At 56.0% G+C, this 26,626-nt stretch overlaps 3 protein-coding genes across 3 annotated transcripts; all 3 read left to right on the forward strand.

The window, feature by feature from the left end:
- Window positions 1-3,271: 3,271 nt before the first annotated feature.
- ACAP1 (ArfGAP with coiled-coil, ankyrin repeat and PH domains 1) lies at window positions 3,272-14,181 on the forward strand (the record flags this gene model as incomplete). Its single annotated transcript, XM_082861628.1, has 22 exons — window positions 3,272-3,324; window positions 3,876-3,933; window positions 6,612-6,731; window positions 6,905-6,958; window positions 7,043-7,101; window positions 7,342-7,525; window positions 7,673-7,717; window positions 7,823-7,918; window positions 8,031-8,105; window positions 8,197-8,306; window positions 9,537-9,588; window positions 9,685-9,785; window positions 10,116-10,239; window positions 10,339-10,550; window positions 11,210-11,279; window positions 11,401-11,495; window positions 11,612-11,784; window positions 12,369-12,541; window positions 12,955-13,064; window positions 13,148-13,258; window positions 13,617-13,666; window positions 13,991-14,181. 22 exons carry the CDS (start codon window positions 3,272-3,274, stop codon window positions 14,089-14,091), a joined length of 2,226 nt encoding a protein of 741 aa, XP_082717754.1. The 3' UTR covers window positions 14,092-14,181.
- Window positions 14,182-15,557: 1,376 nt separating this feature from the next.
- KCTD11 (potassium channel tetramerization domain containing 11) lies at window positions 15,558-16,364 on the forward strand (the record flags this gene model as incomplete). The annotated part of the gene is made up of 1 exon (XM_082860136.1): window positions 15,558-16,364. The coding sequence occupies exon 1, from the start codon at window positions 15,666-15,668 to the stop codon at window positions 16,362-16,364; it is 699 nt and encodes a 232-aa protein (XP_082716262.1). The 5' UTR covers window positions 15,558-15,665.
- A 1,597-nt stretch (window positions 16,365-17,961) lies between these two features.
- TMEM95 (transmembrane protein 95) lies at window positions 17,962-19,423 on the forward strand (the record flags this gene model as incomplete). Its single annotated transcript, XM_082860308.1, has 6 exons — window positions 17,962-18,130; window positions 18,368-18,424; window positions 18,624-18,704; window positions 18,804-18,824; window positions 18,969-19,251; window positions 19,390-19,423. The coding sequence occupies 6 exons, from the start codon at window positions 17,962-17,964 to the stop codon at window positions 19,421-19,423; spliced, it is 645 nt and encodes a 214-aa protein (XP_082716434.1).
- Between the last annotated feature and the right edge of the window lie 7,203 nt (window positions 19,424-26,626).

A 26,626-nucleotide genomic window follows, 5' to 3' on the forward strand; every position in this document is an offset into this window, starting at 1 on the left:
TTTGAATGACTGTAAGAATGAGAGAGGGCTGTGAGGAGGAGGGCACTAGAAGGTTTCCTCCCCCTTTTCTGTGTCCTTGCCTCACCCGAAGGAAAAAGTGTCAGCGCTGGGATGAAATGAATATTCTGGCGACCTACCACCCTGCTGACAAGGACTATGGATTTATGAAGGTGGATGAGCCCCGCACTCCCAACCACAGGTGCTGAGCCCTCAGCCCTAGCCCTTCAGCCCAGACTCTCTTCCCTACTCAAAGGAGTGGGGGACTGCCTGCTATCCCCTTCTGAGGCACTGCTTCCTCCCTCCTGTGCAGGCTGCAGGACAGCGACGAAGACCTGCTCGCGGGGACCTCTCACACAATGACTCCTGAGGAGCTAGCAGAGAGGTGAGAGTCCTCCTGCCGATGCAGGGGACACGGGTTCGTGCCCCGGTCCAGGAGGATCCCACATGCTGCGGAGCGGCTGGGCCCGTGAGCCATGGCCGCTGAGCCTGCACGTCCGGAGCCTGTGCTCCGCAACGGGAGAGGCCACAACAGTGAGAGGCCAGCGTACTGCAAGAAACAAAAACAAAAACAAAGTGGGGGAGTCAGCCAGCTTGGCCCCATCTACCACCTGCTCCCATTGTTCTCTCCCTTCCGTGCCCCCAACTGGCTTCCCTCCCCTTCAGGTTTGCAACAATGGACAATTTCTGCCCCAAGGTCTTCCTGTACAGTGATAACAGAAGCTCAGGGTCTTCAGACAACTTTTCCAAGACACGTAAGATGTGGGGTGGGGATTGAGTGGAAAGTGGGTGGCGTGAGCCTTCAGCGAGAGCCTGGCAGGAAAGCCAAGCTCTGACGCTGGCCCACAGAATCCAGTGATTTTGAAAAGCGCCGCAAGGCACACTACAATGAAGGAAAGTTCCTCAAGCCTCCGAAAAAGCTGCCCTTGGATAATAACAAGAACAGCAGTGTGGGCAGTGTCAGTATGAGCAATGGCAGTCGAGGTGTGATGCTGGCCTCAGAGCCCAGGCCTGTGGAGAGAGGCGGGGCAAGAGGACTGACCAGAGGAGTCAAAGGTGAGCTTGGCCTGGCGGCCAGGAACCACATCCTAGAAGTCAAAGGTTAGCTATGGTGGGGCCCCAGGGACCCAAGGTAATTGTAGTCCAGAACCTTCTCCACCATGGCCTGTCTTCCTCAGGGCCCTGCTGGCTGACAGGGAGGCCATGCTGGAAGGTGACCCCAGGGAAGACAGAGGGCAGCTGGAGTGGGGTCCTCATCAGGATAGCCCCCAAGGAAAGCTGGCTGGGGAGGAGGAACAGAAAGCCAAGCGAACCGTGGCCGGTGGAAAAGTCACTGACTTTTTTCTAAAAACGGGGGGTGGGGGGTGATAGAAGTGAGATGAGAACCTGGGGCTTGAGCTTCTCCCCGGGGCTTGGGGGTCACAGTGGAGCTGGTGGCCTGTATTCGCTAGGTGGCCACATGACTCAGATTGATTTGGGTGACTCCTCAGCTTCCCCTGCCTTAAGAAATCAGTCCCCAGCTTCATCCACCACCGTCGTGTTGGAGAAGGAAATTGATCTGCGACGCAAGGAGTATTATAGCAAACGAAGATATCTGAGGTGCTCTCCCCACCCTGAACTTGAGGAGGACACAGAAGATGAGCAGCAGACCAGTGAGAGCTGGGCTGGGTCAGCCTGGGAGCGGGGCGGTGGCCGAGAACCAACAGACTGATGGGTGCCCCAACCCTGATCCTGTGATGCTTCCAGGCTCCACAAGCTTGAATTGCGTGATTGAGAATCCCATAAGCACTGAGGTCCGTCTGCTGGACCACACTGGAAGCCCCTCGCAGGATTACAAGGCCACCGAGAGTTCCCTGAAGGTGACAATGATGTCATCGAAGCCTGGTGAGGGCACCAGGCCACTATCTCACCAGGCCTGGCTCTTGGCAAGCTCCCATCCCCCCAACCCCCATTCCCCTCAGGCCAGTAGGTCAGCAGCAGGTGATGAGAGAGGCCCTCAACATCATTGTGTGCAACGTGGATTGTATGGAGGGACCCAGGGAGGCGCAGAGGGATCGGGACCTCCTGCCAGCTTAGCACCACCGCTGCCCCTATGCCTCCTTCCTGATTCCTCTCTGCCACCTACCCTGCTCCAGGTACTGCCCCGTCCTCCAAAGACAGTGGGTCCCGAGCAATGTCTGGCTGGTGTCAGTGGCTGGTATCCAAGGGGCTGAACTGGCAAAGCACCGAAGGTTCAGAGAGGGAACCTGGAAGCCACCCAAACTCCTCAAACCAAAACCAGCACAGATGTGAGCCTGAGCAGGGGCAAGGGGCTGGCCAGGGAGGGAGAGGGGCTGAGTGGGTCGGTTCTAGGGAGTCAGGGGGTCGCATGGGCCAGATCTTTTGCCTGCTGCAAGAAAGCCACTAACCCAGTCCCTCCTCTCTCCAGATGAAACCCTGCAGCTCCAGTGGACTCAGGAGGAGGAAACCAGACGATGGAAACTGTAGCCAGCTGGGGATGGGGTGGGGGCCAACCTGTCCCCGCCTTCACACCCTTGGTAGGGGTAGACAATAAAGAGAAGAAAAGCAGGAGTCTGGGTATTGGGGGTCCAGGCTGGGCCTGAGCTGTCATTGAGGAGTGGGGGGCAGAAAGGGAAGTTCACACACAGGAAACCACAGGCAAGCAGAGCAGAGAAGAAAGCTTGGAGTGGTCTGGGGGATTGGACTCAACAGGCCCCCAGGAGTCCAAGAAGACCCCACTGCAGCCGTCTGACAATGATTGGTGTGATTCAGTCAGCCACACACCAGTATCATCTTTAATTCTTACACACCCTGGACGTAGGAATTATCATGCCCATCTTTCAGATGAGGAAACTGAGGAATCAGAGAGCTTTGCCCAGGGTCACGCAATCAGGATTTGAACCTGTATGTCTCAGGCCCCCACAACTCAACCACTGAAGGAGACTGAAGCAGAGACCAGGGTCCCGGTAGGAAGGTGACTGCAGATAGGCTCTGAGGGCGGGGCTGTGGCTTCTCTGATCTCAGGGCCTTTCTCCACCGCCCAGGCCCCGCCTCTACCCCTCCCAGCGTTGCCTGGAAGTGTGGGGTGAGAGCTCCTCTTAGGACACCCCTTCCACTTAGGGAAAGAATCGCGCCCCCCAGGCTCTACCCAGGAGAGGATCCTTTCCTTCTTCCTCATCAGCACGCCACCTCCCCCCGGGGCAGGGAGTACCGACACCTGCATCCCCACCCTCCAGGCCCCAGGGCCCACTGGCCCCGGAGCAGTCAAGCTGAGATGACGGTCAAGCTAGATTTTGAGGAGTGCCTTAAGGACTCACCCCGCTTCCGGTAAGTGTGCACAGGTCTCCAGGGGCGGGGGAGGGGGGCAGGCAGAGGCGGGGAGGTCCAACACCCCCTAATACACACGCACACCTTCCCCAAGTCGGAGGATGTCTTTCCAGGGAGTAAGTCTCAAAGGGACAAGATCCAGCTTATGGGCCAAAGCAGTACCTCTGCTATCGAATCTCATGCTCTGATGCTCGCCACCCACTGCATGTGTGAAGGGGGCCCCTCCAGCCTCTCTCACTCCCAGAGCTGGCATTCCCTCCTCCCTCTCTCTGGACCCCTGCCCCTCCCCCAGCACCTGCACTGGGCGGTTAGCAACTTCCTGCCCTCGCCACATCCACCCTCTTTCTACCCTTCCTGCTCTGGCCTGGGCTGTAGTAGCTCCCACAGTGTGCAGAGTGAGCGAGCCAGAGAGGGTGGGTGGGCAGTTCTTAAATCATCAGCCTTTTCCGTCTGTACCCTTCACCCCCTAACCCTGACCCCCGGCCCTGCCGAGGTGGACAGACCAGATGGACCCAAGCTCTGTTCCTGTGACCCCATCCCTCCTTTCCCAGAGCCTCTATCGAGCTGGTGGAAGCCGAAGTGTCGGAATTGGAGACCCGGCTGGAAAAGGTGATCCTGACGTGGAGAGAGGTGACCCGGGGTGGGATTAAGATGAGAGGGGTGAGGCCAGGGAGAAAACTAGAGACCAAGAATGAGTTCCGGGGATTACTGAATGCTAACCAGGTGGGGTAGATGTTTGGGGCTACAGAGGAGCCAAAAAGTGGTTCTGTGCCCTGAAGGGGCTCAGAGTCTTGGAAAACAAGAGCACCTGTGGGCTTACTTGGTCGGTTCTTGAGACCTGCATTATGCGAGCCGTGGGCGCCTCAGGGAGAAGCAGGCTGTTTCTGCCCTCAGGGGGCTCACAGACTAGCCATGGAAAACAAACCAGTAAAACACTTGAATACACACAGTAAGGCCTTCCTAGATATTCTTTATAAAAACGGCACACTCCCACCTCCCTTATTTGACTTTTTTTTTCTTTACAGCCTTTATCTCAGTCTGACACCTTTTATGTTTACTCGCGGTATTAGTTTTCTATTGTTGTGTAACAAGTTATTACAAACTCGGTGACTTAAAACAACGCACAGGTGTTATCGTAGGTTTTGTGGGTCAGGAGTCGAGCGCAGCTTGACGGTGCTCCGCTCAGGGTCTCACAGGCCGCAGCCGAGGTGTTGACAGAGGCTGTAGCCTCATCCGTAGCTGAGGGTTTTCTTCTGAGCTCACGTGGTTGTTGGCAGAATTCAGGTCCTTGCTGTTGCCGGATGGAGGCGCTCATCTCCTAGAGGCCACCCACAGTTCCCTGCCACCGGGCCCTGTCCGTAGGCGGTTTACTTCATAGCAGCCTGCTTCTTTAGTGCCAGCAGCAGTCTCCCTTGCAAGTGCTGGCAAGATGGCATCAGTTTACGTCAGAATGTGACCACAGCAGTGAATCTGTCCCCTTTGTCATTTGGGGGTGTCATCCCATCGCCCTTGCCATATCGTATTCTACTGATTAGAAGCAACTCACAGGTCTCACTCACCCACACTCAGGGGGTGAGGATTATGCAAGGGTGGGATCATCAGGGGTCACCTTAGCCTGTGTCTGTCAGGCTTGCCAATTTTTTTTCTTGTCTACTCTTCCCCACTGGAATGGAAGTGTCATGAGGAACTTTTCCATTTTGTTTTTGCTCAATCCCCAGTGCCTATACCATGTCCTGAAAGTTAGCAGGTGACCAAATAATATATACATTTTTTAATTGACGTGTAGTTGATTTACAGTGTTGTGTTAGTTTCTGCTGTACAACAAAGTGATTCAGTTTACCTATGAATATATACATATATTTTTAAGTTAAACTTTGTATTTTTAGTTAATTGCAGAGTCACAAGAAGTTGCAAAAATAGTACAGAGAGATCCCACGTACCTATCTCCCAACTTCCCCCAATGACAGCATCTTCCATAACTGTAGTATACTCCCCATACCAGGAAATTGCTGTTGGCATGATACAACGAACTGTCTAAAGACTTTACTTGGGTTTTACCTGTTTTGCATATACTCTTAAAAAAAAATCTTTGTGTATAATTCAATGGCACTTTATCACACGTATAGATCTGCCGATGCAGAGGACACGGGTTCGTGCCCTGGTCCGGGAAGATCCCACATGCCGCGGAGTGGCTGGGCCCGTGAGCCATGGCTGCTGAGCCTGCGCATCCGGAGCCTGTGCTCTGCAATGGGAGAGCCCACGGCAGTGAGAGGCCCGTGTACTGCAAAAAAAAAAAAAAAAAAACTCGTATCACCACAAAGGAACTCTTTTGTGCCATTCTTTGTAATGATAACCCCCCTCCCCAGCCCCTTCCTCATCCATGACGACCACTCATCTGTTTTCTATTTCTAGGCTTCTGTCCTTTCTAGATTGTTATCTAGGTAGAATCATATAGTATGTGACCGTTCAAGATTGGCCTGGCCTTTTTGTTCCTCTCAGAATAATGTCTCTGAAGTTTATTCAAGTTGTGGCATATCAGTAGTGATCAGCAGTTCATTAATAGTTCACAGATGAATAGCTCATTCCTTTTGCCTTGCTGCCCCATGCTATTGTATGGATGTACCAGTGTGTCACTAGTTCAATCTTATGAAAGTTCCTTATTCAGGTATTTGGGAAGGAAGGTGAGGTGGTTAAGGAAAAGGCTGGACACCTTGCTCTCCCAGAGATCCTCCTCTGGCCAGTCACTTGTCCCTTTGTTTATCAAACCTCCTTGTTTGTAATTAGGGCCAGACAGAATGGGCCCTAGGAGCACCATCTTTGCCCTGACCCTTGGGCCTAGCTGACGGATTAATATTTATGAGGGCATGTTTACTAAGCACAGAATGGACAACTGTAGACAGTAAATACTGTAGAATTTAATACCAACCAGATAGAACATTCATCCTGGGTGTCAGATAGAGCGTGAGGATGGCATTTCTGGGGAACTCTGGATCCAAGCAGACGGAGCAGGGCAGGAGAGACGTTTTGGAGGTGAAGCTGACACTGGCTTCGGTGACAGGCTGGGAGGAATTTTGTTCCAGGCATGGAGTAGTGGGAGCAAAGAAACAGAGATGAGGAAGCACCACGTGTGTGTTAGAAACTGGTCTGGGCCACAGAGGAGTGTAGATGAGGAGGGGCAGGGAGGGGCACAGCCCTGGGAAAGGGGAGAGGAAGTAGGACAGGAGCGGGGGTGGCACTGGGTATTGGTGGCGCGTGGCACGACTCCCCGTTGCTCTGTTGCTTCCTAGCTCCTCAAGCTGGGTAATGGCCTCCTGGAAAGTGGGCGCCACTACCTTGCCGCCAGCCGGGCCTTCATTGTTGGCATTTGTGACCTGGCCCACCTGGGTCCACCAGAGCCCATGATGGCGGTATGTGGAGGGTCCAAACCAGGCTGGGGTGGGGTCTGGGATGTGGAGAGATCCTGTGGAAGGGGAGGGTTGGTCTGGGGTCTGCGGGTGCCAGGCCAGAGCAGGCTGGGTCTAGGGATGGGAGGGCCCTACCGCCCATGCCTGATACTCTCTCTGTGCCTCTTCTTGCCTAGGAGTGTCTGGACAAATTCACTCAGAGCCTGAGCCACAAGCTGGACAGCCATGCAGTAAGTGGGGGTAGGTAGGGCTGGTGAGGGGAGCAAGGGCGTCTGTGGTCCTGACCGCCACCTGCCAATTTCTGCTTCCCTCAGGAGCTTCTAGATGCCACCCAGCACACACTGCAGCAGCAAATCCAAACTCTGGTCAAGGAGTGAGTTAGGAGGGAAACCAGTCCTCCAGCCCTCTTCCCATTGCCGCAGGGGCCTCCCTGAATGAAGGAGTTGTGAGATTGGGGGCTTCTGGTGCCTTATTGTTAGCCCCCATCCCAAGGATCCCCTTGGAGTTCTGACCGTCCATAGGCTAGCTGCAAGGCTATGAGCGAATCTCAAGGACTTCTCTGCTGGGGGCAGGAGGGTGTATCGATGATTTTCTGTTATCCCCACACCCCCAGAGGTCTCCGGGGCTTCCGAGAGGCTCGCCGGGATTTCTGGCGGGGGGCTGAGAGCCTGGAGGCTGCTCTGACCCACAACGCAGAGGTCCCCAGGCGCCGGGCCCAGGAGGCAGAAGAGGCCGGAGCTGCTCTGAAGGTTGCTCGAGCTGGGTACCGGGGACGGGCCCTGGATTATGCCCTGCAGGTGCCTGCCCCAACCTGCCTTCTTGGGGTGCCAGGACCCCAGTCACCTCGAGGCTGGAGAGTCACTGGTGTGCAGTGGGGGGTTGGGGGGTGGGTGGGTCATGCGTCTGTGTTTTCAAGGCTGATCTGAGGTCTTTTGGGTTCTCAGATCAATGTGATTGAGGACAAGAGGAAGTTTGACATCATGGAGTTTGTGAGTTGCCGTGGACGCGAGGGCACGGAGGGGAGGAGCCTGCTGATGGGAGCAGGAGGGAGAGGAAAAGAGAGGGGTCTGCCCCCTACCCACCTTGTCCCCCAGGTGCTGCGTCTGGTGGAGGCCCAGGCCACCCATTTCCAGCAGGGCCACGAGGAGCTGAGCCGGCTGGCCCAGTATCGCAAGGAGCTGGGTGGCCAGGTAGAGACCCAGGGCGCAGGCAGGTGGAAGAGGGAGGGTAGGGGCTCTGAGATGACTCTCCTGGCCTTGTTTTGGGAGGCTGGGCCATCTGAGATGCCCCTCCTGTGCTCAGTTACACCGGCTGGTCTTGAATTCGGCTCGAGAGAAGAGGGACATGGAGCAAAGACACGTGCTGCTGAAACAGAAGGTGAGGGCTGGGCTGCGGGCAGGAAGCAGATGGGCCTGGGGCCTTGGTCTCTGCACACCTCAGTTGCCCTTTGACCCTTTTGTGCCCCCAGGAGCTGGGTAGGGAAGAGCCAGAGCCAAGCCTAAAGGAGGGGCCTGGTGGCCTGGTCATGGAAGGGCACCTCTTCAAACGGGCCAGCAATGCATTTAAAACCTGGAGCAGGTGAGGCGCAGACACCCCAATCGGCCAAACCCATCAGGTTAAATTTTTTTGAGTGTGCTAACTACAGCCAGGAAAAACAGACAAACCCCCTGCCTTCAGAGAGTTTACATTCCGTCAGCAAAGACAGACAAGAACGTAATAATTAAGTAAATTATCTCTTAGAAGGTAAGAGTACCATAGGTGAAAAATAATAAAGCAAGCAATGTGGAGAGCTGGGGGGGAGTTGCAATTTTAAATAGGGTGGGCAGGGAGTTCCCTGGTGGCCTAGTGGTTAGGATTCCGGGCGTTTGCTGCCGTGGCCCAGGTTCAGTCGCTGGGCAGGGAACTGAGAATCCCGCAAGCTCTGTGGCCAAAAAATAATAATAATGATAAAAGTAAATAAATAGGGCGGTCAGCAAAGGCCTCATGAAAAGATGACTTCTGAGTGAAGACGGGAAGGATGCCTGGGAGAAAATGTCCTAGGCAGAAGGAGGAGCAAGCGCCAAGGCCCTGAGGAGCCTGGAAGGTGTGAGGAACAGAGACGAGGCCCAGGGTGTGGACAGAGGGAGGGAAGAGGAAGTGGCAGGGGATGCAGGTGGAGCTAATGAGGGCGTGAACCACGACACGGCCTTGTTGGCTCTACTCTGAGGGAAGTGGGGAGCCATCGCAGGGTGCGGAGCAGGGTGGCGATCTGCTCTGGCTCGACCCCTTCCCCTTCCAGGGCCACTGCCAGCCCATATGGGATCTTTGCGCAAATTAGAAGAGAGAGCCCCTCCTCCAAGCTACTTTTTTTTTTTAATTTTAATTTTAAATTAAAAATTTGGGGGGGCCACACTTCATGGCTTGCAGGATCTTGGTTCCCTGACTGGGGATCGAACCCGGGTCCTCGGCAGTGAAAGTGCAGAGTCCTAACCACTGGACTGCCAGGGAATTCTCTCCAAGATACTTCTCCTTGCCAAAACATTGTAGCAATAGATTTATTAAACAATGCATTTTACTGCCATCTGCTGGAAAGTTGTCTTCATAAATGTTATCAAATCTGGGGTACTCGGGATGTGAATAGCACCCCTTAGATGTCCCTGGCTGCACCTCTGTCACCCTCCTCTGGAACATCTCATGGGATGGGCAGCCCGGTCTCTCTCCTCTCAGCAAGATCCTTATGGGACTAAGAGCACAGCCTCTCTCCTGTCTGTGTCCCGAGCCGCATTCCAATGCCGCCCATGTCATTAACCCTACTTCTGCCTCTTCCAGACGCTGGTTTACTATTCAGAGCAACCAACTGGTTTATCAGAAGAAGCACAAGGTGAGTAGGCCCAGGTCCTGGGTGCCCGGGCCCAGGAGGACTCAGCCCTGCTGTGGCTGCCTGGACGCCTGCCCCCCGATCTCCTTTCCCTGTCAGGACCCTGTGACTGTGGTGGTGGATGACCTTCGTCTCTGCACAGTGAAGCTCTGTCCTGACTCAGAAAGGCGGTTCTGCTTTGAGGTGGTGTCCCCCAGCAAGTGAGTGCAGTGCCCAGGGGTGACACCCGTATATCTCAATTTTACCAACTGGAAAGGCAGGGCCAATCACAAAGGCACCTCTGGAGCAGGATCTTGGAGTCCCCTGATGCAGCCCCAGGCATTAGCCCTTTGGTGGCTCAATTGAGGGGCAGGCTAGGGGAGGGTCTAGGGTGAAGGGGGATATCTGGAAGGATATTACCAACTAGTGCAGAGGTATTTCAATATGAGTGGTACCAGCTGAATACTAGCTGAATGTCAGCCTGCCTGTCCTGCCACTCGGCTCCCCAGGCCTCAGACCCCTCCCTGCCCTCCGGCTGCCCCCCTGCCCAGGTCCTGCCTCCTGCAGGCTGACTCAGAGCGCCTCCTGCAGCTGTGGGTCAGTGCTGTGCAGAGCAGCATCGCTACGGCCTTCAGCCAGGCTCGCCTTGATGACAGCCCCCGGGGTCCAGGCCAGGTACCTTAACATGGGGGTGCAGGGCCAGACTGCCCAGGGAGATGGGACATCGCTTCCCCTAGACCTCAGAGCCACTCTTTCTTCCCCTGTCTCCCCCAGGGCTCAGGACACCTGGCCATGGGCTCCGCCGCCACCCTGGGCTCTGGCGGGATGAGCAGGGGAAGGGATTCTGGTGGAGTCGGGCATGTGGCAGCCCAGGTGCAGAGCGTGGACGGCAACGCCCAGTGCTGTGACTGCCGGGAGCCGGCCCCTGAGTGGGCCAGCATCAACCTGGGCGTCACCCTCTGCATTCAGTGCTCCGGCATTCACAGGTCACTCCCCAAGGTCCCAAGCGCGGGCCCCTGCTCTTTCTGGCAGCAGTGGAGTGGGATGGAGGCAAGCTGGAGCCCAGCACAGGGGCTCCTCCCTCCCTTCCCGCCCTGCCTGGGCTTCCTCTCAGATTCTGTCTGTCGCTGGGCACAGGCCTGGGCCAATCCTATGGGGCACAGGGTGGACCCAGGTGGGCCCAGCCCCTCAGTGTCCTGGTCTGGCCTGGGTAGGGGGACACCCAGGGGGGTTGAGTGGCTTGACTGGATGAGGTGCGGGGTCAGGGCTGCTGAGGGCGGGGGAGCTGACGAAAAGCAGAGAGAGGTGTCAGATGTCGTGAGGCCTTAGCAAGTCTATGCGTCCCATCATTCTGGTGGAAGCGGGGAGGGGGAATGGCGTGGAAAGAGTTGTCCCGGCCAGAGTGCGTGGAGAGAGGGGAGGTGGCTGGAGAGGATGAGAAGAGAGAAGAAGGAATGGTGAACAGGCGGGATCCTGCCAGATACAGGTCAAGGCTGCACGGCCCTGGCTGCCCTGCTGCCTCCTGGCCCAGTGCCTCTGCACGGGACCCCCACGCTGGACCTTGCCCCCAAGTCTTTCCAGGAGCAGCAGCACCTCCCCCGGCTGCTTCCCCCACAGAGGGCCTGACCTCCCCTCTGCCCTCCAGGAGCCTTGGAGTTCATTTCTCCAAAGTCCGGTCCCTGACCCTTGACTCATGGGAGCCGGAACTCGTGAAGGTGACTTGGGGTGCTGTGAGAGTGTGGGGTGCGGTGAGGGCAGGGCTGCAGAGCCCTGAGGGCTCAGACACTCACCTGCACCCTACCCGTCTGTCTCTGCCTCTGCCTGGGCCGCCTGAAGCTCATGTGTGAGCTGGGGAATGTCGTCATGAATCAGATCTATGAGGCCCGTGTGGAGGCCATGGCCGTGAAGAAGCCAGGGCCCAGCTGCTCCCGGTGAGGCTGGGGTGGAGGGACTGGGGCTGCCCTCCTTATGGGCAGGGAGGGAGGAGAGCCTGGGATGGGAGGAGGGAAGACTGTCGCCTTCTTCTCCCACAACCCTCCCCCACCAGGCAAGAGAAGGAGGCCTGGATTCACGCCAAATACGTGGAGAAGAAGTTCCTGACCAAGCTTCCCGAGGTTCGTGGGCGAAGAGGTGGCCGGGGGCCCCCGAGGGGGCAGCCTCCTGTGCCCCCAAAGCCGGGCACCATCAGGCCCCAGCCTGGGAGCTTCAGACCCAAGCCAGGTATAGGGTTGGCTGGGCATTTGTTGAGCGCCTGCCGTGTGCTCAGCATGGTGCCAAGCCCGGTGGGGAGGCACAGAGTCTGGGGCCCACGTCTTCCCCTCGAGCCTGTTATGGGGGGCCACAGCCCACTGGCACTGGTTTTTTGAGGCAAGAGTTTCGGGGATTACGGTGAAAGATGGGAAGGACCGTGGGGCTGGGAGGAAGCCAGGAGGGCTATGTGAGGGTGTCACCAGCATGAGAAAAGTCAGGAGAATGAGTTAGGGTTTCCAGAGGCCTGTGGAGGAGGGTGTGAGTTTGGCTGGAACCGAGGGAGCCAAGAGAGCTGAGGCTGACCGTCACCATGTCAGCTTACCCCTGACATCCCAGCCAGTCAGGGTGGTTGGACAGGAAGAGGTGAACACTGCCATCTATCCCATATGCCCTAGGGGACCTACCCACACCCACTCACACCCACCATCACTTCCCACCACAATCCCCAGTCTTGAAGGCCTCCCCACAGTTGAGAAGTGAACTATCCCATTACAGCATCGGGGGACTGTGCTGAGGGTTTTCTTCCCAGATTCACAGCTGGTTCCCCCTAACAGAGCCACCCTCTGAGGACCTGGGCAGCCTGCACCCTGGGGCCCTGCTCTTTCGAGCTGCTGGGCATCCTCCATCCCTTCCCACCATGGCTGATGCCCTCGCCCATGGAGCCGATGTCAACTGGGTCCACGGGGGTCAGGAGAATGCCACACCGCTGATCCAGGCCACAGCTGCTGTGAGAGTCTTGCCGACCTCCCCACCCCACCCCACCCTTAGGCTCCTCCTCTCCTCCCCTACTCCGGACTTTGGTCCCAGCTCTTAGCCTCTCCCACCTCATAGGGAGTGATAACCAATAGAGCCTGGTTGCTAAGAGTGTGAGATTTGGAGGCAGACAAACTTGGGTTTGAACCCAGACCCTCACCACTTACAATTATGAACCTTCGTGTACCTCAGTTTCCTCATCTGTAAAATAGGGATAACATACCTCATTAGGTTGTACTATGGATTTAATGTATGAATACATGTAAAGAGCCGGAGCAGAGCCTGCCATCCCATACCCACCCTCGGAACTGACCCCACTCTAAAATATCTTTAAATTTGCCTCAAAAGATGCCACCCTTTATCCCCATTCTCTACTTCTCCACGCAGAATTCTCTTCTGGCCTGTGAGTTCCTCCTCCAGAACGGGGCAAACGTGAACCAAGTGGACAGCCACGGCCGAGGCCCGCTCCACCACGCAACCATTCTTGGCCACACGGGGTAGGGGCGGCAGGGATAATGACCTTGAGGAGGAAGGCTCCAGACAGGGTGAGGGGCCGGCTGAACTTGGCTGTCCTGTCCAGGCTGGCCTGCCTATTCCTGAAACGGGGGGCCGATCTGGGAGCCCGAGACTCTGAAGGCAGAGACCCCCTGACCATCGCCGTGGAAACAGCCAACGCTGACATCGTCACTCTGTGAGGATGCCTGAAGAGGCGGGGCTCGCGCTTGCACTATCCACTTGGGCGGGGCTAACACCGAGACCCCTGCGTGCTAGGCGGGGCCTGGGGAGGGGAGGGGCCAGCTCCAGGACCAGACGTTGAAAGGATGCTCCAAGTGTTGACTGAGGCTTGGAGTAGGAAGGGGGGAGGGCAGGGTCCGAGGAAGGTGAGTTTATTCTGAGAGAGGCATCATTCATTAACATTGTTGTCTGGCGTCTTTAAAGCACTAGACCCTGGGGAAACAGGTGAATGAAACAGCCCAGCTCAAAGGATGGGAGTTGGGGCGGGGGGAGTGAGGAGAATGTCATTCATTCCTTAATTGCCTCCCCTTCAGGCTGCGATTGGCAAAGATGAGGGAGGTCGATGCGGCCCAGGGCCAGGCTGGTAAAGTACCCCCCACCCCCCTCTTTCCCCACACAACATTGTAACTCTGGGCTTCTGGGCGCTGGTGACCCGTCCCCAACCCCCTGTGCCCAGCTTCATTGATTAATTACATCATTTATTCAACAAATATGTATTGGGCCCATCCTACGCACCGGGTCCTTGAAACAGAGCAAAGAATAGGCGAGGGCGCCGCCCTGACGGTGCAGATGTCCCTTCCACCCACGCTGGAAGCGCGTGCTCTTACCAGGCCGGGCTGTCCCTATTGTACCCTTCCGTGCTAGGGCCCAGCCACCCGGCATCCCAGCCCTTCCTCCCTCCCCTCAGGAGACGAGACGTATCTCGATATCTTCCGCGACTTCTCCCTCATGGCGTCCGACAACCCGGAGAAGCTGAGCCGGCGTAGCCATGACCTACACACGCTTTGATCCCAGGCCTTCGAGGGCCCGCACCCCCCATCCCTGCCCTTCCCACCGCCCTCCCCTTTCTATTAAAGCCTTTGTGCTTTGCTTTTCAAAGTTCATTTATTGAGCATCCCCGTCGGGCGGGTGAGGTGTAGGACACTGAGGCTTCTGGGGTGCAGGAGCGATTGGGAGTTTGCGAACTGGAGTCACTCGAGGGGCGACTCCCGGGGAGTGAACTGGGAGCTTCGGCCTCGGCCCGAGTGCCGGGCGGCTCTGAGGCGGGGCTGGCGGGCTCAGGAGACGTGGTCAGACCCGTCAGGCCCGGCAGAGGCCGCTTGCGTGGGCTGGGTCCAGCCTTCTCTGGGGGGGATGGGGGGTGCTGGCATAGGACCGGGATGGAGAGGCTGGCTCGGGCCACCCCAGCCCGGAAGCATCCCTGGAATGCGGCAACTCAGCACCCGCCTCCTCGGGAATTCCCTGCGGGAGCGACTAAAAAGGAACTAATCCAAAACCCCCGACGGCTGGGCCTCAGTTTTTTTAGCTGCCGGATAGGAGACGCCGGCCCCCGCCGAGTTGCAGACGTGAGGTCGGGCACACCTAGGGGCCGGCGGGGCCGTCACGGCCACATCCTTAACGACGCGCCTGAGTCACCCCCCGGACCCCACCCGCGCTAGCGTCCGCCAGTCCAGCCCGTCAGCCCCGTCTCTCCAGTTCGCCACTCCGCTTCCACCACCACCGGAGCCGCGCGCTCCGGGCGGGGGCGGGGCGCCCAGGGGGCGGGGCTGCCTCTTAAAGGGCCCCCGGCCGCTGCCCTTAGGCCACCTCCTTGGGGCGGAGAGTACTTAAGCGGCTGCGGCGAAACCCGGAGAAGGCGGCGGCGCCCGGTCCCGAGACTCCCGGCTGCTTCCATAGGAGTCCTAGGACCCTCCCAGCTCGGATTGAGCGTGTATCTTCGCTCCCCAGCCGATACAGAGGCACCTCCGCCATCGGCTCCGGTCAGCCTCGCCTCCTTCTCCTGGGACCAGCGCCGGAGCCAGGCCAGGCCAGGCCTCTGACTGGCCCCCGGAGCCCTGCGTGGACTCGCCCACGGTGACAGCGGTCTGCCCGAGAGCTGGTCCCTTCAGAGTCGGCCTTGTGCTCGCCACCGTCACCTGCTGGTTGGATTGCGGAAACCCACTGTCAGAAGACCACAGAAAGGAATCGCCGACCACCCAGAATCGGATGCGTGTGGACCTAAATCTCCCGTCCCTCTCTGACTTCCCTCTGCTCGTTTCATCCGTTGTCTCAATCTTTCCGGCGTTTCTGTGCCCGGAAACCATCCTCCACCACCCAGGTAGCTGGGGTGAGCCCCCAATCTTGCTGCCTTGTACTCCAACCTGAGCCTCCGACCCAGAGACAGTCTGAACCTTACGACCCAATTCTGCACACATCCAGGAAGTTCTGCCTTTTCTTCTCTTTCGGTGTCTTCGATACTCCTCAAAATTTCTCCTCCTCCTGTGCCCTCCTCGCCCCCCTCCTTTGGGGGCCCCGTGACCCTGAATGTCGGGGGCACGCTATATTCCACTACTTTGGAGACCCTGACTCGATTCCCAGACTCCATGCTGGGGGCCATGTTTAGGGCTGGTACTCCCATTACCCCCAACCTCAATCCCCAGGGAGGCGGCCACTACTTTATCGACCGAGATGGCAAGGCCTTCCGGCACATCCTCAATTTCCTACGTCTGGGCCGCCTGGACCTGCCCTGTGGATACGGGGAGACAGCGCTTCTCAGGGCAGAGGCTGACTTTTACCAGATCCGGCCCCTCCTGGATGCCCTGCGGGAACTGGAGGCCTCTCAGGGGACCCCGGCACCCACAGCCGCCCTGCTCCACGCAGATGTAGATAGCAGCCCCCGCCTGGTGCACTTCTCTGCTCGTCGGGGCCCACACCACTATGAGCTGAGCTCTGTCCAGGTGGACACCTTCCGGGCCAACCTCTTCTGCACCGACCCTGAGTGTCTGGGTGCCATGCGTGCCCGATTTGGTGTGGCCAATGAGGACAGGGCGGAGGGAGGCCCACACTTTCATCTGGAATGGGCCCCCTGCCCTGCAGAGCTCCCCGAAGTGGAGTACAGGAGACTGGGGCTGCAGCCGCTGTGGACTGGGGGGCCAGGAGAGCGACGGGAGGTGGTGGGCACTCCAGGCTTCCTGGAGGAGGTGCTGCGGGTGGCCCTGGAGCATGGCTTCCGTCTCGACTCCGTCTTCCCTGACCCCGAAGACCTGCTCAACTCCCGATCTCTGCGCTTTGTCCGACACTAGGAACTGAGAACTAGGAATGCTGCCTTCAGTTTGACTGTGTGGGCGAGGGGGGGGGTTAGAAAGAATGGGTCAGTAAAGAGGGTGAAGTCTCTCCTGAGCCTCTTCCTAGCTCTGCTCCTGGAGCTGTGAGAGTCAGGGGCCCCGTTGCACCTGACTGGAGCCCAGATGTGGGCAGGAATCCCCAAACCAGAGAGAGCCCAAGGGCTCATGAGACCAGAGGGTCTGGACTGGTGCTAATCCTGGGAGGGGTGGGGAAGCTTCCCTGGCTGGTCCTCGCCTGAGCCTGGGGACCTTCGGTGTTTCCTTGCTTGGAGCTTAGTATCCAGGGTCTGGAAAAGTGGGGATGCTTCTCTGCCCAGGCTAGGCTTAGCAGAACCGTGGAGGGACAGTGAGGTGTGGGGGAAATGAGAGACTTTAGATTGCTCTAATGTGGTCTTCTGGACTGTGACTTCTCCTGGAGCTGGTGGCCTGGCCTGGCCTGACCAAAGATAGGTCAGAACACTCTGAAACACGGGAAGGGAGATTCTTTGCTGTGTTCCAAGCCACCACTGAGGGAGACAGAAGGGCTACACCCCATCCTAGCTTGGCACAAGGGAGCTAGGAGAATCCCCATTAACTATGGGGCTGGAGCATCCCTCTGGAGATCCAAGTGTTTTAAAGGATCCCATATTGATGGTGGGGCTGGCCATGGGGAGGAGCGGGGCATCTCCTTGCGTCCTCGCCTTCCTTCCTTCATGTGAACGTGCCTGTTAGCCAGTGAGTCTGACTGATGCATGGGTCCCTGGCATCCTGGCTCCCATCCATGTCGCTGGAGGTGGTGTCTGTGTGCTGGCTTTTCTGTGGTCTCTGCGTGTCCAGGCCTGTTTGGGGTTGCTCAGAAACTATTTTGGCACCAGGTGTGTCCGCGGTATGGGTGTGAGTAGACTGAGAATTAGGTTAATCCCAAGGTGTGTGTGTGTACATGTGCTTCACATCACCACGTAGGCAGGAGGGGCCTGCTGGGCTTTGAGTCACTAGGATCTTCTGGTGAGAAGTAAGAGAAGTCACTGGGCTTAGCTGGGCCTTGGAGGCCTGTATAGAGCTCTCGGTTACTAAGGCAACAATGAGCCTGTTGCTAGGAGATAGCTGGGGAAGGCCCAAGGCTGCCCAGGGCAGAGAGGAGATGAACAGAAGAGTTTGAGAGAGTGGGGGAGGATATGGAAAGGGATGGGATACTCACAAACAACTTCTTCACTGGGGGAGTCACTTATTATTTATCACTGGTCATGATTTACAAGAAGAAAAATAAAGTTTCTCTTGGAACCACAAACTCGTAAAGGCTGCTGAGGGCTAGGTTGGGAGTACAGCAGACCTGCTTTCTCTGTCCATGTCCCACTAGAGGTTTCTTCTTCTGGCCCCAGTTCCTTGGGCCCCAGGTTTACCCCAGTCAGTCAGGGATGGAGCAGTGGCACTGTTCTGGAATGTTCTAGAGACTCCAACTGTTCTGGAACACTCTAGAACCTCCAGGCAAAGGACTGGAACCAGGATCACAGAGCATTCCAAGGCCTTCCCAGCCTGGGTGGGGCCAGCCCCCGCTCCAGAACCTGCAGCGGGCCGCATGTGGATGCTGGCACTAGGTGGGATCTTCCTGGCAGCCGCCCAGGCCTGTGTCTTCTGCCGCTTCCCAGACCGTGACTTGTCGGGCCGCCTGGCTCAGCTTTGCAGCCAGATGGAGGCCCAGTGGAAGGACTGTGAAGTCTCCTGGAACTTCTCGGCCTTTGCCTTAGGTAAGATCAGACATCCAGGGATGGGCTCAGCAACAGTCACCCCTGTGCCCTAAGGGGGCTGCATGTGGCCTCCCAGCTGTGCCTCTCAGCCATCTTCTCAGTCCACTGGCCTCTCTGGACACACTGGCCTCTCCCTCTGGGAGAGCTTCTTCAGACCCTGGGAAAGTCAGGAAAGGCCCCAGAACCTCCTTCTGGGCCAATGAGGGAATCTCGCCCGGTCCTTATCCATCTCCACAGATGATGCATCCTTGAAAAAAGTCACAGAGAAGACTCACAGAGTCCTGAGGGTCATGGGTGAGGCCGAGGGGGAGGTACAACGCAGGGGCTTGGATGGCACCAAGGAGGGGGTTGGGAGGAGGGGGCTGGGGAGGCAGGGAAGGGTGGTGGGTGGGTGGAGACAGGAGGGCGTGATGGGGAGGCGCTGGGTGAAGGTGTAGATGTGAACCGGCCGTGCTGAGACCCCGGGCACTAAAGCTGCTCTCTGCCTCCCCAGAGATCGAAGGGTCTCTCTCCTCACTCCTTTCATATTGGAAATGGCTTCAAAAGACCAAGCTCCCAGAATACAACAGGGAAGGTACTGATGCGGGGAGGGATCAAGGGGTGCCTAGGTCCTCAGGCAAAGGAGGGTGTGGCTGAGCTCATCCACCCCCATCCTCCTTGTCTTTCATTTCAGCTCTCTGCGCTCCCGCCTGCCGTGAGTAGGAAAGGGAAGGGGTAGCAAGGGCCACGGGCCTCGGGGGGACCTGAGGAGAGCCTGCAGTTTGGGGAGGAAGTGTGGGACTCTCGCAGGGTTCAGCGAAGCTTCCCGCCCCAGAGCTGGTCCTGCTGTCTCCTGCAGGGGGCAGCACCATCCTGTACAACTGCTCCACCTGCCAGGGCTTCGAGGTGTACTGCTGGCCCCGAAAGCGCTGCTTCCCAGGTCCTTACTCCCCACCCCTGCCTCACCCCGCCCAGATCTCTGAGCTGTTAGGCTACCCCAGCATCGATGGGTGTGGTCCCCGGGATCATTCACTGCCTCCTGGGGTCCCTGCAGGAAGTCACGATCTTTGGGAAGCCAGGATTCTGCTGCTCTTTGTCTCCGGAGCCGCCCTCCTCCTGGGTATTCTGAGCTTCGCGGTGGAGTGAGTTGGGGGATAAGGGCCAGAAACAGCCTCACTACCTCCGACCCATCAGTACCCTTCCCCACCCCCCATCCTTCCTCTTTCCCTCCCAGCCCTCCCCTTCCCTTCCCTGGACTCCCACCCTCTGTCTTCCCTCAGGTACAGCCACCTCCAAGCAAAAAGTGACTTGTGAAGACGAGGACACATCTTAGCCTCCAGTTCTAAGGAGCATGTGCCCACAACTTCCACTTCTCTCGTGGGGCGGGGTGGGGGGGGAGGGGGGCAACCAGACCCTTAGTTCCAGCCCCAACGGTTCAGTCTTCCAGACCCTGATACCCAGACATCCCCACAATCCCAGCGTCAGATGGCGTCCAGGGACCCAGGCACCCACAGCTGGAAAGTTCCTCGCCTCCAGTCCTCAACCAATCAGACAGAGGCAGTTACCGTGCCAGGAAAATATCTACAGAAGGAAAGAATCCCCTCCATACACACTCCCACTCCCACACCCCCTTCTGCCTGTTCCCGGAAAGCGGGGGCTGTCTGCCCCAGAAGCTCCTCTTGGCCCTCCTGTGACTGATTGGGAATCCGGGAATGAGTGTTCTGGAAAAGTCCCTCCCCCTAGAGTGAGACCACATCACTCAGACTGCTGGCATGCTACCCTTCCATTTAATACTGTGAAGGCTCCCACAGAGGCCCAACTAAACCTGTTGTCAAATGGCCTCGACCTCTGCCTGGCCTCTGTCTGCGACTGGGGAGGGCAGAGGGAGCGCGGGAGTCTCTTGTAGCCCAGTGGTTCTCAGCCGGGGGGGGTGGGTGGATTTTGCACGCGATGAGATGTTTGGCAATATATCTGGAGACATTTTTGATTGTTTTGATGGGGGGTTTTGAGGATGTGCTACTGGCATCTAGTAGGCAGAGACCAGGGATGCCGCGAAATATCCAAAAATGCCCGGGAAAGTCCTCCACGACAAAGAGCTATCGTGCGTGTCCGAACCGTCAGCAGTGTGTGGTTGAGAGACCCTGGTATTTGGTCCTTTGGCTATCAGGAGTTTGGGTTTGGGGGATGGGAGATGGGACATGAAAAGAGAGGCCTATCACCGACCGTAAGTCTCAGCCCAAGGACCTGGGCCGGCCTTCACCTAGCGCCGTGGTTTACAAACTGGGTCCCTCGAGGCTCCCAGTTCTCAACCAGCTGGACATTGGAGTCATCTGGGCAACTTTAAAAACTACCTGTTGCTGGGCCTCATCTCCAGAGATTCTGAGTTTGGTGGTCTCATATGGGGCTTCAGTTAATCTAACTTACAGCCAGGGTTAGAACCACTGTTTGGGGGATCCATTAAGGTCCTGGGGATGGAGAGGGGAATGCTTACCCCTCCCAGGAGAACACCTTCTATTTTGTTCTACACATTCTAGTCCAGTCCTTTCATTTTACACCAAAAAATGAGACCCCGGGATCACACAGCCAGGTCGTACAACTTGCCCGAGATCATACAATGATTCATACATTCATTCATTTGACAAATACTAAGGGATTGCCGGTCACGTGCCAGGCAGCGTTGCTGCCCGTACTGGGGTGAGAAACCCGCTCCCGACTGCCCAGGCACCACAGCTCTCCTCTGGTTTGCGGTAGCTGCCTCACACCCTCTTAGGCTGTGCCCTCTTTCCAGGCTCAGCATTTTGGAGCTGTCCTTGTTTTCACACCCAATGTGCAGTGGGTCAACCGTTCTGTCCATTCCTGAAGGATCTCTATCCCATCTGTCTCCTCCTCCTGCTCTATGGCCCCCAGCCCACTCTAGAACCCTCTCGTCGTGGACCCCAGTCTCCCAGATGTGCATCTGATTCTGCCCACGCCCCTCAAATCCACTGCACCCTCAGTGGCCACACTGGTCTTCTTAAAACTCCACATCGCTCAAACACCCTGTCCAGTATCAAATGATGCTTAAAAACTTGGGCTCTGGAGTTGGGCTGCCCAACTTCAAATCCTGGCTCTGGTTCTTACTGGACCTTGGGAAAGTCATTTAATTTCTCTGTTCCTGTTTCCTCATGTTTTAAATGCAGATCATATATTTCCTTGAGTCCATGGCTTTTTTTTTTTTTTCTGTTTACATTTGAACATCTCTGAAGAACCCATCTTAAATTGAAGACATGTCATGGCATAACGGTATATTTTACAATTGATGATATCTTAAATTCAACCCAGCAGTACTGACCTTACAGAATTACTGTGAGGTCCAAATCAGTCCATATAAAATCCTTGGGACTGTGCCCAACGTGTAATGGGCCCTCATTAACTATCAGCCATTATAATCTCTTACTTAAAACCTTCCCTAGCTCTTCCTTGCCTGCAGAGTATAGAGTTGGCCCTTGACCCTGACATTCAAGGCTCTCCATCAGCAGCTCCCACCATCTTATATAGTCATCAGGCCAGAACTGTCCAGACACAGAACTGGAATCTCCCTTGAACGCCCCACAGGCATCTCAGACTCCACACGTGTCCACCTCCCTTAGACACGCCTTCCTCCTGACCCCACCCCCTCCTGGGATCTCTCAGGCTTAATGGCAGTGCCCGCAGTGTCATGGGCATCCTCCTCCTCTCATGCCATGTGCCCACTTCTTACCTGTAGGTGATCTACCTTGGTCATACTTCTTGGAATCTGACCCCCAGGTGTCCCTGGAGCTTTATCTCAGCTCTGCCCACCTCACAGCCATACTGAGTCACTTCTAGTTGCCCCAACACTGTTTCCTCATGTCTGCTCGCCTTTGTCCAGTCTTGTGCCTCTACCTGGAATGACTATCTCCTTTGGCTCAGATATCACCTCTTCTGAGAGGCCTTCTCTGAGCTCCTGAGTCAGAGTGGCATGAGTCTGCTCTAGACATCTCTCATGTGGCACCTGTTACATCAGGTGGTGGTGTTTCTTTACACATCTTCCCTCTACACCACGCATTCCTCTCTAAAGCCACTGCTTAAGGTTTTGTGTCTTTGTTTCCTCAGAGCCTGGCACATGGGAGATGCCAGGAAGTGTCCCTGACGACTCCAGCACCTTCTCTGAACCCGTGTGATATGCCTTCCCCATATAAGCCCTTCATGAGCACTTAGCACAGGAGGCTGGTGGACTTTGTGCTTTTCTTGTGCACATAAGGCCAACCGACCGCAGCGTGGCCTGCCAGGGCAGGGATGGTTTTTCTGAGCCCCTCACCAAACGGGAGGCTTCTGTGGGTGTGGCAGTTTTAAACAATGGCCCCACATTCTTTGACATGCCTCCCATCTAGAGGTAGGTTCTATGTATCCTTCCCTTGACCCTGGGCTCCGTGACTAGCAGGCCAATTGAATGTGGCAGAAGGTACAGTGTGCCACTTTCTGAGCCCAGGCCTTAAGAATCTAGCACCTTCTGCCCTCTGCCTTTTGGGACACTCACTCTGGAACTCAGTCACTCATGCTATGTGGATGCCCAGCCTACGTCGAGTCCACATGGAGGACTTCCCTGGTGGTCCAGTGGTTAAGACTCCGTGCCTCCACTACAGGGGGCACGGGTTCAATCCCTGGTCCGGAAACTAAGGTCCCGCATGCCGCGTGGTGCAGCCAAAAGCAGAGTCCTCATGGAGGGATTCAGCCAAAAGCCAGCATCTACTGCCAGACGTGTGAGTGATACCACAGCTGTCAAGTCATCCCCAGACTTTGTTTTTCCACCCACGGCCCCAGACATAGTAGAGCAGAGATAAACCATTCCCACAGTGTCCTGTTGGAGGTCCAGACACTAAAAGTCTAGAGCATAATAAAATAGTTGTTTTAATGCCACTAGGCATTGTTGCTCAACAATAGATAACTGGAACAGTGGGGCAGAAAAAAAAAGGGCCTAGGAGCTGGCACTAAAGGCCCTGGGTTGGGACTTCTCTGGAGGTCCAGTGGTTGAGACTCTGCGCTTCCACTGCAGGGGACTCGAGTTCAGTCCCTGGCTGGGGAACTAAGATCCCGCATGCCGTGAGGCACGGCCAAAAATAATAATAATAAAATAAAATAAATAAAGGCCCTGGGTTGACGACATTGCTGGCCCTGCCACTTCCTAGCTATGTATGTACATGAGAAACATCACTTCACCAGCCTGAGCCTCAGTCTTCCTACCTGTAAAATGGAGTTAATGATGGCTAACAGGTATGGAGACTACATGTCAGACATCATTCTAAGCATTTGAAGCATTGTATTAGTGACCTACAGCTGTGTAACAAATTATTCTAAAACTCAATTGTCTAAAACGATAAAGCCTTACTATCTCACAGTTTCTGTGGATCAGAAATTCAGGAGCAGCTAAAATGGGTGTTTCTGGCTCAGGGTTTCTGATGAGGGTGCAGTCAGGATGTTGGTCAGGGCTGCAGAAATCTAAGGGCTGGTGGATCAGCTTCCAAGATGGCTCACTCACACGCCTGGCAAGTCGGTGCCGGCTGCCGGCAGGAGCCTCTCCATAGGGCTGCTTGACTTGCCTCAGGACATGGTGGCTGGCCTCCTTCAGAGCGAGTGACCCAAGAGAGGAAGGCAGAACCCACACTGTCTTTCACGACCTAGCTCAGAAGTCACACGCCATTCTTTTCACAATATCCCATTGCTTACACAGATCAGCCGTATTCATTGTGGGAAGGCACAGCAGCGTGACACCGGGAGGGCAGTTCGTTGGGAGCCATTTTGGAGACTGGCTACCACACACCTAGACACAGTTAATTCTCCAATAACCCCGCGAGGTAGATACTCCTAACAAGCTCATCTTGAAGATGAGGAAACAGAGGCATAAAAACGTGAAGTAACTTGCTCAGATTTCTAGGATGGTAAGTGGTAAAGCTGGGATTCAAACTCAGGTAGTCAGGCTCCAGAGGTGAGATCTCAGCTACTGCTCTGTAAAGGCCCTCAGCTCCATTATGAGCCTGAAGGAATATGGTAGATACAAGAGTGCTTCCACTTTAGGGGACTTCCCTGGCGGTCCAGTGGTTAAGACTCCGCACTTCCAAGGCAAGGGGCCTGGGTTCGATCCCTGGTTGGGGACTAAGATACCATCTGCCACGCGGTGCAGCCAAAGAATGAGGGAAAAAAATAAAAAAGGAGTCCTTCCACTTCAGAAAGTAAACCACCAGATATATACAAGGTGGTGGGCTGGTGACTCCATTAATGAGTGAGGCAAGTGCAAATTGGGAAAGGATGGGACCTCAGGGTCCTGGGAGATGGAGATGGGGTGACGGAACAGAGGGTTTTACCCAAGGGTCTGGGGGGAGCTAACCATGTGGCGCCAGGGAGTGCCACATGGGGAGGGGGGCAGGGATGGGCTCACCAGGAGAATGTTTACAGATAAAGTTTAGAAACTGTCATCCCCATCACTCCCAGCAAAGGAGCTCATGATGTCAAAAATCTTTGTTTCACTCTACCCAGATGACTCTGTCTCATCCCTTTGTTCAGCAAAGGTTACCGAGCACTTATAAGTCAGGCACTTAGACTGGGCACGGGGGACCTAGCAATGCCCAGGCAAGATGAAGTCACTTTCTACCTGGAGCTTGGAATCTAGCAGGGAAGACGGACAAGTTACTGGCAAATTCTACCAGAGCAATGAGTGCAATGACGGGAAAGCACAGGGATCTTGGGGTGCAGGGGAAGAGACCTGACCAGTTAGGAGTAGTCTTCCTGAACTTAGCAAGGCCAGGTTGGGAGAAGGGTGGGAAGACTTCCAAGCAGAGGGAACAGCCATGCAAAGGTTCAGAAGAGAGACAGCCAGAAGGCTGCGGTGCTTTCCCGGGCCCAGAGGTTGATGTGGGTCAGGTGGAAGGGGGAGAGCCTAGTGACCTCAGGGCTCAGAGGAGAAAAGGATAAGGTAAAGAGGCACCAATGTAGTTCCTGATAGGAGCCGAGAGGTTTCTGCACAAGGATGGGCCCTACTCCTCACCCAAACCCAAGGGGGGAGAGGGGAGGTTGGCCACCTGGGTGCCCTCTCTACTCGTCCTCCTGGTTCTCTGCCCTGCAGAGAAAGACTTGGCCCTGGCGGTGTGGATGTGTTCATCTTTCTCGGATGCAAGGCCTGCAGGCAGGGCAGAGGTTGGGGAAAGGCAGATGGAGGGGGTGGTGCTCGATCTGGGCCTCCAAGTTTAAGTGTTAGCAGGATGCCCCATCTCAGCCTGGAGGAGGTGCTCCCAGTGGGGGTGAGGATGGTCAGGCTGTGCTCCCCCACACCCCATCATCCTTTATGGGCAAAGGTGGAGATGAGAGACGCTTAACTCCAAAAGTAAGAAACGAATAGGGAGAAGGGGAGGGATAAAGGGGCCTCTGATTCCCTAGGTTTTTTCCAAGCCAAAGACAAAGGTGGGGCAGAGCCTCTGCCTCTGGTTTCCTGCTGGAGCACAGAGCACCTAGGCTAGGAGTCCAATCAGTAGCACCCCCCATCCTCAGCCTCCTCTCCATCCCACAGCCAAGGTCCAGGCAGGGGCAGCCTCTCTCCCCTGAACCAGTGGTCAGGGCCTCTTCCTTGAGCTCCCTGCTGCTTCTCTCTCACCTTTCCCTAGCCTCTTACTACCGCAGGCTGGTTCTGTCACTAACCTGTTAAACCTTTCAGTGGTTACCAGAGCCCTCAGGTAAGGCCCAAGCTCCTGAGTGTGTTCTGCAAGACCCTGCAGAATGAATCCAACCAGGGCAAGGATCACGTCAGCTTGTGCACCTGGGTCCCCAGAACCGTGAAAGCTTGCTGGAAGGCTGAACTGATGCCTAGTTTGGCTTCTGCCAGCCTCTCCGGCTGCATTTGCCTTCATATCCCCCCATGTGCTCTACACTCATGTATTCATTCAACTCCCAGAGGACCTGTAGTGCCCCCAGATCTGTGAGGACACTGGACATTCAGAGGAAAATCAGGTTTCACATGCTCTTCCCTGAAGGTGCCCATGGAGCATTGTGTTTCCCACCAAGAACTTGGACAACACCAAGATGAATCTCAAAAATGGGTTGAGTGAAAGAAGCCAAATGCAAATAATAAACAGTGTGTGATTCCATTGACAGAAAGGTCCAGAGCAAGCAAAAGTGATCTATGGGTTTTAGAAATCAGAAGAGCAATTGCTGGGGAATTCCCTGGCATTCCAGTGGTTAGGACTCAGCGCTTTCACTGCCAAGGGCGCGGGTTCAATCCCTGGTCAGGGGAACTAAGATCCTGCAAGCCTGCGCTGCATGGCCAAATTAAAAAAAAAAAAAAGAATAGCAGTTGCCTCTGGGGAATGGCATTGATTGAAAATGGGCATAAGGCTACTTCCTGGGATCACAGAAATGTTCTGGGGACTTCCCTGGTGGTCCAGTGGTTAAGACTCCGCGCTCCCGGGCTTCCCTGGTGGCGCAGTGGTTGAGAGTCCTCCTGCCGATGCCGGGGACACGGGTTCGTGCCCC

Source organism: Leucopleurus acutus (genome assembly GCF_964270905.1).
Source record: "Leucopleurus acutus genome assembly, chromosome: 19".
In the NCBI taxonomy this organism is placed as follows: Eukaryota; Metazoa; Chordata; class Mammalia; order Artiodactyla; family Delphinidae; genus Leucopleurus; species Leucopleurus acutus.